The sequence below is a fragment of the Bidens hawaiensis genome, unplaced genomic scaffold (genome assembly GCF_021521415.1).
Source record: "Bidens hawaiensis isolate Kalapana, Puna unplaced genomic scaffold, B.hawaiensis_p1.1 tig00015542_1, whole genome shotgun sequence".
Taxonomy (NCBI): Eukaryota; Viridiplantae; Streptophyta; class Magnoliopsida; order Asterales; family Asteraceae; genus Bidens; species Bidens hawaiensis.
Genome location: NW_027492388.1, coordinates 434730 through 447840, shown reverse-complemented (window position 1 = coordinate 447840; position 13111 = coordinate 434730). Strand labels below are relative to the sequence as shown.

Genomic DNA, 13111 nt, shown 5'->3' with positions numbered 1-13111 from the left:
CTTCTTCATTTTGCAGATCTTTACCTTCCCCTCCTTTCTCTCTTATTTCTCTCTCTACGCCACCACCATCACCATACCACAACCACTCCGCCCATGGATATCCTCAAACACCATCACCACCGCCACCACAGCTCCAGCTCCGACCATTCCTATGACCCAGACGCCGCCACAGCTCTGCCACCAGCCACTCCGGCCATGAATTAAGATCTGCGATTTCGATTTTTCAGATCTGCGACCACCAACCACAGCTCCGTACACCGCCGCCACCAACCACTCCGGCCACCACCACAGCTCCGCCACCACCGCTCCATCTCCGTCACTGCTTATTCGCCACCACCACAGCTCCGCCACCACCGCTCCAGCTCCGACCACTCCTATTTTTTTGTTCATGACATCTAGTAGAGATCCCGGTATAGTCCCGAGAAACGCGTCACCACCCGACCCTGATGAAGTTTATGATATGCACACCCCTTCAATGGAGTGGATTCATGGAACAACTCCTCATTTAAGATTACCGAGAACAAAAGACGTTATTGTCAAACATCTGGTGTGCATTCCGATTTGTTATTTTAACAAATTCACTCAGACGAAATGAGGCGATTTCAGAGGGGATTGGTTTTTAAGGGTGGTTGCCCTCCTCTGTGTCAACTCCGATTTTTACTTTTTTTAAAGTCAAACATCACGCCAATGATTTTCTTCACAAACCAACAACCCTTAATATTTTATGACAATGGCTGCTACTACTGTCTACATTATTATTATAATTATTATTATTATTATTATTATTATTATTATTATTATTATGACCCGTGTACTAACAGGCTATGATGATGATATTATTTCAATGTGCCTGAGTGAAATCGAACAAAGTTGAGATTATCTGTATCTTGGCGGGGCAACCCGGATGGTCATGTGATTGACTTTGCACTTTCACATGGCAACCGGTAAGTAACTATGCAGCCATGGCAGATTTATCCTCTTTGCTAGATTGTTTACAGATCTGAGCCTCGTAATTGTTTTGTCCCAATTTTTAGTCACTCCATGGGCGGAGTGGTTGTGGTATGGTGATGGTGGTGGTGTAGAGAGAGAAATAAGAGAGAAAGGAGGGGAAAGTAAAGATCTGCAAAATGAAGAAGAAGAAGAAGTTGCAGGGTAGGCAAAAAGACCAATATGCCCTCACATGCACCTCACGTGAGGGGATTTAACTGACTTTTTCTAACCCAGTTAGCGTAAAGGACAAAACTTGTAGAAAAAAAAAGTTTAAAGTACACCGCCTGCAAGGAAACTAAAAAAAGGACACGAACCGTAATTCGTCTTATTTTAAAGGACAAAATTTGTAATTGAGTCTTATATTAATATTATATCATTGCAAAAACTGGTGATAATCTCACTCAACATGTGTTGTTGACAAACTCTATTTTCTACGCATATGCAGGTTGCCTTTGAATTGAAGTTTAACGTGAAAAGGACATCTAGTAAAGACCATAAGGAATTTAATGAAGATTATATTTATCTTGATTGGATTATTTGTTTTAAATTACTTATTTGTGTTATGGATATTTATGCACTGTAATTTGAAATAATTAACTTAATAGATATTGTCATTTATATTTATGATAGTACCTTTGAGCTGTGAACAATCAGCTTACGCCCCGGCATTTCCGCCTTAGGTTGGGGTGTGACACGATCAACCGCTAGCCTTCACTCCACCGATTAATATTGGGCTAATCGGTCAATGATCAAGTCCGACCAAAATCATGATTGATCAGACTTAGTCCACTTTTTCTGACGAAGTTTTGGCCAAAATCAGCAGTTTCCAGCGTGATTTTGGTCAAAATCAGCGGTTTCCAGCGAGATACCAACCAACTTCCGGCTAAAATGTGTTTATGTATATATAAATTTGAAAATTCTACATTAAAGGCTGATCCGATTAATCCCAATAAATCTTGATTAATCTCAATTAATCATTAGTCCCACCCCACCGCCTGACTAGCGATTTCTACAATACTGATATTACCTCACATTAAAAGTTTGTAAGAGTATAAGACATGTAGGGTATTAGTTGATACTCAACTCAGTTATTCAAAATATGAATATGTGCTAACTAGTTCTTTGCCCGACGCGTTGCGCCGAGACAGGTCGATAAACCTTGGACGGTGATAAACTTAAGGGTTGTCGGTCCCGAACGTTTATGCGGTAAGTCGACGTGAATTCGGTCAGTTTCTATTATTTACGTTATGATACCGGAAATAAAATCCAAAAAAAATTAAAAAATAAATAAATAAATTAAGGTGGACCAATGGGGTAGCATCGGTCGTGAAAACTTGGGCATCGGGAAGACTCGACGTTGTTGATCCCTGACATTGAGGCGGCGAGTCTATGAAAATTCGGTTGCTTTCTGTCACGTTTGTTATGATACTTGAACTAAACCAAAAACAAAATTGGCATGCGATCGGTTTTCGTTACGTTCGTTAGGGTACCGGAATTAAAATAAATTACGATAAGCTTACATGAATCCGGTCGGTTTCCGTCACGTTTGTTATGATACAAAAACAAAAATAAAAACAAAATTGACATTACACCTGTTTTCGTTACAATACCGAGAGTAAACCAAAAAAGCAAATTACTTTGTACGAACATGGTGCCGCCAAGGTTATAGATAATAATTCAGACAATGCATATAAATTTTTTCTTTCCTTTTCTATGAGATGCTAAACTAATCTACTAATTTTAATTTTTTATATTCTAATTTTACTAAGTAATATAATTGTATAAAGGTTAAAATAGTTAAAATGTATTAGAGAATACACTATCCGATTCCCAGCTTGTTTAAAACTCAAGTTGAGTATGAAACTAAAATTAACCATATCTTTCTATTTCCACACTTTTTATGATTTACACTTTATTGTATCTTATGACTTATGAGTCATAACTCATAATCGTTGCAACAACATTTCTACGCGCATAGATGATAAATGTAACGGCTCACCAACCACCCGAATCATCATTCAATTTTAGTTCACAAAACCATAACTTCGTTCGCCTTATTTCAACCACAATTTCTTCCAATCCTCCATCAAATCATCAATGGCTTCATCAACCGAAATTGCTCATGACTTCCCACCATTCATTCGGGTATACACCGATGGTCGAGTCGAACGCCTACTCACCACGCCCCGTCTCCCACCATCCACTGACCCCGTCACGGGCGTTCAATCAAAAGACGTCATTATTTCCTCCTCCGAAGTCAAATCACGCATTTTCCTACCGAAAGTCAACCCCATTGACCCGCCACAAAAGCTCCCTCTCATAATCTACATCCATGGAGGCGCATTTTGCATCGGATCACCATTAAACATCGTCACACAGAACTTCCTAACGCTGTTAGTCTCCAGGACTCCTGCAGTCGCAGTAGCCATTGGGTACAGGCTCGCCCCTGAACACCCTCTCCCTGCAGCGTACCAGGACTGCTGGGACGCGTTCCAATGGATCGCGTCCCATGCAACTGGGTCAGGACCCGAGCCCTGGATCAATGACTACGTTGACACGGCCCGGGTTTACCTGTTGGGGGAGAGTGCTGGGGCGAACTTAGCCCATTACATTGCGGTCCAAGCGGGCGTCAATAACACCCGTTTGGGTATTCGTGGGTTGATTGCATTGCACCCGTATTTCTCTCGGAAAGAACCCGATAAGATGATTCAATACTTGTACCCGGGTGGTTCGGGTTCAGATGATGACCCGAAACTGAACCCGTGTTCAGATCCGGATCTTGATAAAATGTGCTGCTCAAGGGTTTTGGTAGTAGTGGCGGAGCATGACTATTTGAAACCGAGAGGGGTCGGGTATAGAGAGACATTGGAAAAGAGTAAATGGGGAGGTAAGGTGGAGTTTTTGGAGAATGAAGGCGAAAATCATTGTTGTTACTTGTTTAATCCATCAACCGAAAAGACCAAGGGACTAATTCAAACAATTTATATCGTTTTTCAACGAGTAATCTTTATCTATGTGTATATTGGTCATTTTCTGGTACAAGGTAAAGTTATTTTAAGTCGTTATAGTTCAACTAGAAGTCAGTGTAACTTATGATTAATTAATTAAACGGATGTACTATGAACATCTTGATTTGGTGGTTGTAAGGCTTTTGATATTGTCATCTATTATCATGTAGTGGTGGATGCAGTAATTGTTTGCATGATCTTTAGATCACATGAAACACATATTAGTCTGGGTTCTTTTGTCTAAGATAATAATGCTAGGTGTACTTATCGATTGTACCAAACAAGGTTCAAGGTACATCAAACTACAATCCAACTCGACGGTGGTTGAAACATTACTCCTTGTTTACATTCATTAAATAAATGTACGTGGGATGTGGGCTCGATTATAGATAAGGAGTCATAATTAGTTTGAGTTAAAACCTTCCGTTTAAAAATAATATCAGCTAGGCTTGGTGGAAACTTGTCTCTAGGATCCCACGGATATCGGTTTTATAAAATTTTCTTTATACTTCCTAGAGAAACTTGCGGTTTAGATTCCGCTTGATTTATTAATATATGCCATCAAAGGGTTTATAACATAGTGATATCAAGCATGTAGTAATGTGTTTCTTTAGGAGTTGGTTTGGAGATTTTGTGACGTGTGAGTTGGCAGTTCAAAGGAAAAGTTTCATCATGTACATTGGTGTACATTTAGGAGTTGGTTTGAAGAGTTTATGACGTATGAGTTTTTAGTTCAAAGGAAATTTAACGTTTGCTCACCATAGTCTTTTGTCAGCATTGTCTATTTGAGAGTATGAGATTACTTATTTACTTACGATGATATCTGTATTTATATTTAAGCATTCAACTCACATGCTAACATATTTGTTCAAGAAACGAGTGTTACTTATTTTGCCGGGAGTAACTTTGAAATGACAAAACAAATATAGCTTTTCGTTGAGTGCAAAAAAATAGGAAAGAGATACATACAGTTGGATCGCAATAGTTATGCTGGTTGAAAGAAGCCACAACTTCATGTGGGTCAATTTAAGGGTCTCACGGTTTAAGCGATTCACATTGGCTGGTTCCATGGAACCTACCAGTTTGAATAAGTCATATCTACTAAGGTTTAGGTTGTTAAAATGCGATAGTTTAATGAATTAATCAACCATCATAACTCTTCATAGAGGTGTTCATTCGAAGAGGTTCTTGGTCATCCAAAGGTTACGAAGACGCCTTTATATAACATTCAAACTTCATTGTTAAAAAAAAAAATCTTCATACACGCTGAAATTTCGTATCTCTTATACTAGATTACTACTAATTCTGTTATTGCCAAACATAATTTTTAATCACATAAAATCAGAGCCATCTCTAAGGGAAGTAAAATCAAGTTAGGCCTTTAGACCCTACTTGGATAAGCCTCCGTTTAGACTAAAGTTAGACAAAAAATATACTGAATGATGAAAATTACATCATAGTTAGACAAAAAAAATACATACTAAAAGACAAACATATTCCTGTTTTGTTATTTTTTCTTTATAACAATAAAATTCAAAAAAGGCCCCGAATTCTCGTTTCGTTTTAGGACTCTGAAAGAATCAGGCCGGCTCTGCATAAAAGAAACTCTCGTTTTGCTTTTCAACAAAGAAACAAACGTGCATGGGATTAATAAGAAAGTAAAACAAAGTGTTGAATCAAAATGGGGACCACAAACGTATAACTGGGCTGGTCGACAACGGCCCAATAGTGAATGGACCTGAAAATATTGGGTTAAAACAAACAAACGTACAAGGTAATAAGCATACCTTACAAGTCAGAAGCAACCAGTAGCAATACCATCAACGACAATGGCAAGAGAAGTATCAGAGAGCTGTATGGACAGTTTGTTGAGGGAGATAGTATCCTCCTATTCCAATGTACTCTACGCCACTAAGCCGGAGCTTGCGGCTCGGAGAATTGAAGCCATCGGCTATCAGCTCTCCGAAAGGTATTCCATCAGATCACATCGCAATTACTAATTCATTCAATCACAATTACAATTTCAGTAATGCTAATTGATTTTAGGTTTCTAGATCGAGTTAGAGGTCCTAAATATGTTTATTCGTTTAGATCTTAACCTGTTGATTTGTGAAATGTGAATGTACGTGCATTTGATTAGTTTTTAGATCGTGCTATTTATTCGTCTGGATATTGTTGTAGAATGTTGATCTCTGAACTGTCGAGTTGATTAGTTTAGATTGTGTTAGGGCTTGCTAGCAATAGAATCATGTTTATTCGTCTGGATCTTAGGATGTTGGTTTGTGAACTGTCAATTTACCGTCTATTTTATTAGTTTTCCGTTCATGTTGGGGCTAGCTAGCAATGGGATCATGTTTATTCGTCTGGATCTTAGAATGTTGATATGTGAACTGTTAATGTGCTCGTATTTGATTAATTTTTAGATCGTGCTAGGGCTCGCCAGCAATAGAATCATGTTTATTCATCGGGATCTTAGGATGTTAATCTATGAACTGTTAATGTATTTGTATTTGATTGGTTTATTTTAGAGGATACAGTATACGAGTGGTTAGGTTTACAGATCTGGATATACATTACCAAATCGATTGATATAAGCATGTTTCTGAATAGAACCTTAATATTAGCTATACATTTTCAGAATGCAACACTAAAATCAACCACAGATACATTATTTCTTGGACAAAGTTGTTCTTAAATTCTGAATGTGTGTTGTTTTAAGGTAGCTAATGAGGGAAACAGATATGATATGATCTGAATTTGGTGTTATTTTCCTCCAATCAGGTTCTCAATAGTGGTTCAACTAGGTTAGAACCCGTGTACTACACGGGATGGGAATAAAAAAATGCATTAAAGTAATTAAAATTAATAGCACACACAATGGATGCATACGATATAAATAATTACAATGTTAAATAAAGTTTGTGTCCTCTACTTTTTACCCTGGATAACGCTACAGATAACTGGTCATGCATGAAAACTGGTTCCTTTAAAAACAAACCTGCGTGATAGAGATTCTCGTTGACTTCTTTGTGCTATTAAATAAACATACTTTCAACGATGCTAATAATCCACGTTAAAGAGTGTCTTGTACGAGATGTACTCTTAGCCAATTATGTCTAATTAATCTCAAAGACCTTAGATACAACGTATATAAAGTCACATAATTAATCTCAAAGTCACATAAACAAAAACCAAACTTAGAAAACAAAAGATGTTTCAAAGGCCACATATTTATGAAAATGTCACATAATTGGCCTTTTACCGATACAACACCACAACGACTATCAAAACATAAATTCGAAGTTTGACAGTCATATTGGTAGCAAAAACAATGTGCATTTAGCATGAGTACAAAAGTGAAAAGGGTTGCTGTTTAATAGCTAATAATAAATGAGCATTTACAAACATCTGCCTTACCCTGTTTTAGGCTTCATAGAATCATAACTTGTACACACTACCAAAAGATGGATCAAAACAAATAAGGGTTTGCATCAAGATCACAACAAACAATAAAAGTAGTGCACAAAATTCAATTGTTTCCTAGGAGAAGAAACACCATTTGAAGAATTTGGCTGCCCCAAATAACAGTAGACATGACCAAACAATAACCACCTGTATCATATAATAAAACCAAAATGGTAAGAGTGTATGAAAAAAGAATGAGAAAATTATGACCCGAATTCAGGGTAGATGTCTTACAAGTTACAAATAAGAATTTCTTTGGTTTGCTGGTGTTATGGCATTCAATGCTAGTAAATGAGTTTTTAGACCTGTGTAACTCTAATGAAGCATCCTGAAAACCTGAAACAATATAAGGTGGTGATTTCAAGTTACATACTCAAGAATAATGAGTAGCACGGATAGAATTTAAACTGACTTGTGTTTTTAATGCGTAAAACTTCCTAATCATTTTATTAAAAATATTTTCTTCTTATTAAAATAATATATTTGGCATACTAACTATTATATAAAAGACTTTACAAATGTCAGACAACATGCGTTTCCGGTAGCCCAACCCAACTCATTTCGACCCGTACTAAATAATAATATTACTCATTTTGCCATGAGCATGTTACCCAATTTGTCAGTACCAGGCATTTGTCTATGATGTTGTTATTGATGACATGATAACTGATTAAGTGCCAATAGTGTGTGTTAATATTACCTTTTAGACAAACATGTCTCTACACCATTGTTTGATGCCATTATCAGTTTCTGGCAGTTCACAAATGAAGCGTTTCTTGATGTGTATACCTACAAGAATCAGTGTTCATAGGTTTTTGTATAGCATGCAGCATCATACACTGAAAATGACTTGAAGTGGAAAAATATATACTTGTAGGGGTATGGTACTAAACCCGGTTTTACGACCCTAAATTTATTATGTTTGGCTTATTTTATTATATGGACTAATACAATGTTATTGGGCTGAGGGGGTTTTGTGGAGGTAACCCTAACTGGGCTAGGCCCATTAGGGTACCATGATGGTGGCCATGAGACTCTCTATATAAGGAGGTCTCCACCTCCTTATTAAGGGGTCATGCTCAATAAGAGCCACCACCACTTTTTTATGTCTGTAAACAAGAGATCTTCAGGATTTCTTAGCAGTCACCTCCACACCCCCGAAAAACCATTGCAGGTCTCAAGCAACCGGAGAAGAAGATCAAGACGTGGTTCGTTCATCTCGAAAATCCGTGGAAACATCGTCATGGATCAGGTCAGATTCATTTCATGCTTCGACATTGGCGCCATCCGTGGGACGCGCAAGCTCTATTATTATAGCTCGTAAGCCGCCTCACGCGCAAGCTTCATTATTCTTACAGCTCGTAAGTCGCCTCGCGCGCAGCTTTTTTATTATTATAGCTCGTAAGCCGCGACTCGCGCAGGCTTTATTATTCTTACAGCTCATAAGTCGCCTCACGCGCAAGCTTTATTATTATTATAGCTCGTAAGCCGCAACTCGCGCAAGCTCTATTATTATAGCTCGTAAGCCGCCTCACGCGCAAGCTTCATTATTCTTACAGCTCGTAAGTCGCCTCGCGCGCAGCTTTTTTATTATTATAGCTCGTAAGCCGCAACTCGCGCAAGCTTTATTATTCTTACAGCTCATAAGTCGCCTCACGCGCAAGCTCTATTATTCTTATAGCTCGTAAGTCGCCTCACGCGCAAGCTTCATTATTCTTATAGATCCGTAAGTCGCCTCGCGCGCAGGCTTTATTATTCTCATAGATCCGTAAGTCGCCTCGCGCGCAGGCTTTATTATTCTCATAACTCATAAGCTGCCTCGCGCGCAAGTTATGTTACATTATTATCAAGATGCGCGCTCCATCTTTTATCAGGCCTCGCGCCACTATGATGCGTGCTATATCTTATTTATGACAGGGCACCATCATTATCATAAGGACCGCAACATGTCACCATCATGAGGAAAACCTCCCAAAACTCAAGACAATAAAGACAAGGCCAAAGAAAAGGGAAAAAACCGCCTCATAGCCTAACACACCTCATAAAGTCCAGCGCTCCACCTAGACGCTTGCGCGCCCAGGAGCAACGCTGGACTTGGGGGGCTTGTAGGGGTATGGTACTAAACCCGGTTTTACGACCCTAAATTTATTATGTTTGGCTTATTTTATTATATGGACTAATACAATGTTATTGGGCTGACGGGGTTTTGTGGAGGTAACCCTAACTGGGCTAGGCCCATTAGGGTACCATGATGGTGGCCATGAGACTCTCTATATAAGGAGGTCTCCACCTCCTTATTAAGGGGTCATACTCAATAAGAGCCACCACCACTTTTTTATGTCTGTAAACAAGAGATCTTCAGGATTTCTTAGCAGTCACCTCCACACCCCCGAAAAACCATTGCAGGTCTCAAGCAACCGGAGAAGAAGATCAAGACGTGGTTCGTTCATCTCGAAAATCCGTGGAAACATCGTCATGGATCAGGTCAGATTCATTTCATGCTTCGACAATACTTAAGCAAAGATGTCGATGTATTGGTATTTTAAGCCAAGAATATTGAGAAAATACCATCTACTTCAGGCTAAGAAAATAGGTTTCCCCAAGTCCTTTTGATCCTTAGCAAAGGTGACCATAAGAATTGTACATTAATAATGCTGGTTCAGCTACGCCTAATATAAGAAGTTGCTGCCCTCTAATTATAGAGTGAATAATCCCACAAATTGCAGTTGAGGCTAGAGTTTGGACCGCACTTCCCGCTGTATCAAATAAACATATTCAATTTTATTAGCAGGGGTGTGCAAGGGTCAGGTCGGTTCGATTTTGGGCTAAAACCAAAATGTTGGTTTTTGAGTTTTTGAAAACCGTTCAGTTTTAGCTTTCTCGGTTTTTGATTTAGGTTCTACTCGGTTTTGGTTTCTCACTTTTGCCATTTGGGCTAGAAAATTTTGGGCCGACAAAAAATGGCTAAAAATATTGTAAATGATTTAACAATTGCCTCCCAAACACAGGAGGTTAAAATTGGTCACCATCCTAGAAAGAAATAAGCACAAAATGCTCATGTTATACATTATATCCTTCTGAACTTCAAATCCAGGGTATTTTTGTCATTATCAAAAAAAAAAAAAAAAAAAAAAAAAACCTTACGAAGGCGATTGCTTGGATCTATAGCAGAACTGTATATTTTTCAAAAAGAAATTTCAACCCAATTATCCACTCTGCAGAATATTTGTACTAACTTTTTATTGTAAAGTGAAATGTAATATTAAATGGAAGTATATATTGTCAATGTAGTATAAGAAGGAAAAGAAACACAGCCAAATGAATTAACTTTAACATGTAACTATAACCCTAATAATTGAACCGCATAGCACCAAGATTATGATATGCAATACGACTATTAAATTTTGGGACAAATTAAGGGATTTTAAGTTAAGAAATTGTTAAACGAAATAGAAATTTTTATTTAGGGTTTATATGATTGATACACGAAGATAGATTTATATGAGAACCAAAGTTCTTAAGTTAGAGCATACCTTTTTGAATCGAACGGAGAAGAATGTTGAGATGGCGAATGTTAATCGATGATGGCAGAATTGAATGAGGATACAAAGATTATCAAAATACTTTTAAGGGTTGAATGTAAAGCAGCGAATTAGGAAGAGGAGCCGATGAAGATGAATCCGCAAATCAGAAAACGTAAGGATCCACCATGAATCGGCTAAGATGATTTCAAGGCATTAGAAAGATCAGGGAGATGAATTCTGGAATTGTGAACAGGGAGATGAACCCTAATCGTGAAAAAGGCTTCGCTGGAGTATAGGAATGTTAGTAAAATTAATGACCTGTGGAGAATAAACTCTAAATAAGGTATGGGCGGGAAAATAAAAATATGGGTGATTCTGGATGGGACAGCTGTCCCATATTGGGTTCCTTTATTATAGAGGTTAGGTTGGATGTGCGCTTAACATAATTGCTTCATGAAACTGAACACTCATATGCAATCTGACTGGTTTTTGTAAATTACTCTGTTAAAAAGTTCCATATTTTGTTTCTAGTTTCTAAATATTTCTTGCTGTTAAAGATAATAGTTGTTACCGAGTTTAAATCTTAATTAGGTACACAATGGAACGACCACGGTTTAGTGATCACTTGGAGGCAATCAAGTTCATCTGTAAAGATTTCTGGTCTGAGCTTTTCAAGAAGCAGATAGACAATTTAAAGACTAATCATAGGGCAAGCTTCAGCTTTCAGTTTTCACACTCCATATAGTGTATTACAGTTATAAATTTTGCAGAGGATTGATGAAGTGGCTTATTTATATTCTTTTAGGGTACATTTGTTTTGCAAGATGATAAATTTGCATGGCTTTCACGCATGTCGGGTGAGGGCTCTACTACTGATGCTGGAAACAAAGCTGCGGAAACAACTGGCATGCATCTTTACTTCCCTTGTGGGATTATAAGAGGGGCTCTTTCAAATCTGGGCATTCCTTGTGCTGTTTCCGCAGATATATCCAATCTTCCTGCTTGTAAGTTTTCAAGTGCTTCTTAGTAGGCCTGTAAACGAACCGAATGTTCATTGAACCATTTGTGGACCGTTTACTGAGTGTTCGTTTGTTTAGTAAACGAACAAACATGCACAAATGTTTGTGTTTAGTTTAGCGAACAAGCATGTACAAATGCTTGTGTTCTTTAAGTTAAACGAACAAACATGTACAAATGTTGGTGTTCATTTAGTTAAACGAATGAATATGAATGCACGTCTGGTTCATTCATTAATGTTCGTGAATGCTTATTATGTTTGTTGTTCATGTTTATTTTTGTCGGTTTACGTTTGTTTATATATTCGTTTAAAATATTTAGGCCTATTAGACTTTAGTCTAGTTTTATGAAATGAAAATATCACATCTTACAGTTTAGTCTAATTATATTGACTGTTTGTGATCAACAGATTGATGCTCACATTTTTTTTATTTGTGTTCTGTTGATCTGTTCACACCATTATGTTCGTCCATCTATGTTTATTTGTTTGTGTTCTTTTACTTTCGTGAACCGTTCATTTATACTATTACAAACGAACACGAGTGCATTCATTTTCTTAAGGAATGAACGCAACAAGAAAACCTTGTTCGTGCTAGATCGTTTGTTCAGCTAAAGTTAAACGAAGGAACACAAAGATGCCTCGTTCTTCTTTGTTCGGTTCATTTATGGGTTGAAAATCGCCAAAAGTTAAGCGTAAAATGTAAATAAAATATAAATGGTTGTACGGGCTAAAAATCATAAAAAGTGTATTCATTTACATAAGCCTGCCTTACTTACGCTAGAAAAAGGTTAGATTAGTATTGCTATACTATTAGCATCATCAAAATATAGTATTTGCAATGTTATTTAACATGCTATTTATTTTGCAAAAAATTGATGAGCAGGTTCGTTTGTGATCCGGATAAAGGTGTAACAAACATCAACTTCTTTTGGGCTGCAATTCAAGCTCTGTATTTTCCTTTTTCAGTGCTACAGCAATGTAAGTAACCAAGTTTGTAACTGTTGTTTCTGTTTTAACTGTTGATAGTTGAAATCAATCAACAAGACTTTTAGAAGGTTGGAAATGTGTGAGATTTTATTATTATCGTATCAAAAAGACGACCATAT

General features: G+C 37.6%; 1 protein-coding gene and 1 pseudogene across 1 annotated transcript; both read left to right on the top strand.

Annotated features, from left to right (window-relative positions):
• Window positions 1–3087: 3087 nt before the first annotated feature.
• On the top strand, window positions 3088–4086 carry LOC143549329 (putative carboxylesterase 12 pseudogene; annotated as a pseudogene).
• A 1741-nt stretch (window positions 4087–5827) lies between these two features.
• Window positions 5828–13111, top strand: LOC143549325 (uncharacterized). Its single transcript, XM_077040242.1, has 4 exons — window positions 5828–5967; window positions 11579–11696; window positions 11793–11991; window positions 12889–13111. Exons 1-4 carry the CDS (start codon window positions 5828–5830, stop codon window positions 12915–12917), a joined length of 486 nt encoding a protein of 161 aa, XP_076896357.1. The 3' UTR covers window positions 12918–13111.